General features: G+C 55.3%; 1 protein-coding gene across 1 annotated transcript in view; it reads left to right on the forward strand.

Annotated features, from left to right (window-relative positions):
* Positions 1–473: 473 nt before the first annotated feature.
* Positions 474–1,073, forward strand: part of STAR (steroidogenic acute regulatory protein) — a 7,986-nt gene continuing 7,386 nt past the window's right edge. The window contains exons 1-2 of the mRNA XM_008072370.2: positions 474–485; positions 663–780. Of these exons, the coding sequence (XP_008070561.1) occupies positions 717–780 (64 nt within the window). The 5' untranslated portion in view covers positions 474–485; positions 663–716. The remainder of the gene's footprint in view (positions 486–662; positions 781–1,073) is intronic.

The following is a 1,073-nucleotide window of genomic DNA, read 5'->3' on the forward strand; positions in this document are numbered from 1 at the left end:
GACTGGAGTGCAGTGGCCGCTCCTGGCCACCGCAGCCTCGACCTGCTGGGCGCCGGTGATGCCTCCACTTCAGCCTTCCAAGTAGCTGGAACTACAGGCACACGCTACCATGCCCAGCTAATTTTTTATTTTATTGTAGAGATGAAGTCTCACCAAGTTGCCCAGGTGGGTCTCGAACCCGTGGGCTCAGGCAATCCACTCACCTCAGCCTCCCAAAGTGCTGGGATTACAGGCTGAGCCACCAAGCCCGGCTAAGATTTTTTTTTAAACACAAATTTCTGAGCCTCAATTCTAGATCAGCTAACTCTGGAGTTTCTCAGGAATGCAGATTCCTGAGGACCCCAGGGGGATCTAAGTCCTGCTTCCCAGCTGCTGAGGCATCTCTCCCCTCAACCTGACACTGGCCTCTCCACTGCCCTCTACGCTCCACCCCCTCCCCACATCCCCCACTCTCCCTGCATGCCACGGCCAAGGACCAAGCAGCAGTGTGAGGCAATCACTCCATCCTTGACCCCTCCCCCTCTGCACAGTGAGTGATGGCTTTTTTATCTCTCAGTGATGAAGCACAGCCTTCAGCTGGAGGCATTTAAGACACACCCTGTCCTGGCTGCAGCTGTGGGACTCAGAAGCGGACCTTGAGGGGCCCAGGAGAAGCCTGCTAGACAGAGGGACAGCAGCAACCTTAGAGACCCCAGCACTGCCCCTCCAGCGGAACAATGCTGCTAGCAACATTCAAGCTGTGTGCTGGGAGCTCCTACAGATATGCCCGCAACATGAAGGGTGAGCTCTGGTGGGAGGCTTCGAGGGTGCCACTTCGAGGGGCTTTCAGGCAGCAGGGCTGAGCGGGAAGAGTGCAGGATGCAGCCAGGCCACCCAGTTCTGATCCCAATTGTGCCTCTTACTTGGGGAACCAAGCAACGCTCTTTCCTTTTTAACCTCCTGAAGAGCTGGGCCAGTTACTAAGATACCTGCATCCCTACCAGATTCGGTCATTTCTGGTCTGGGATCCAATCTTTCTTTCTTTTTTTTTGAGTTGGAGTCTCACTCTGTCGCCCAGATTGGAGTGCAGTGGC

This window comes from Carlito syrichta, unplaced genomic scaffold, assembly GCF_000164805.1.
Source record: "Carlito syrichta isolate Samal-C Ts95f unplaced genomic scaffold, Tarsius_syrichta-2.0.1 Scaffold315142, whole genome shotgun sequence".
In the NCBI taxonomy this organism is placed as follows: domain Eukaryota; kingdom Metazoa; phylum Chordata; class Mammalia; order Primates; family Tarsiidae; genus Carlito; species Carlito syrichta.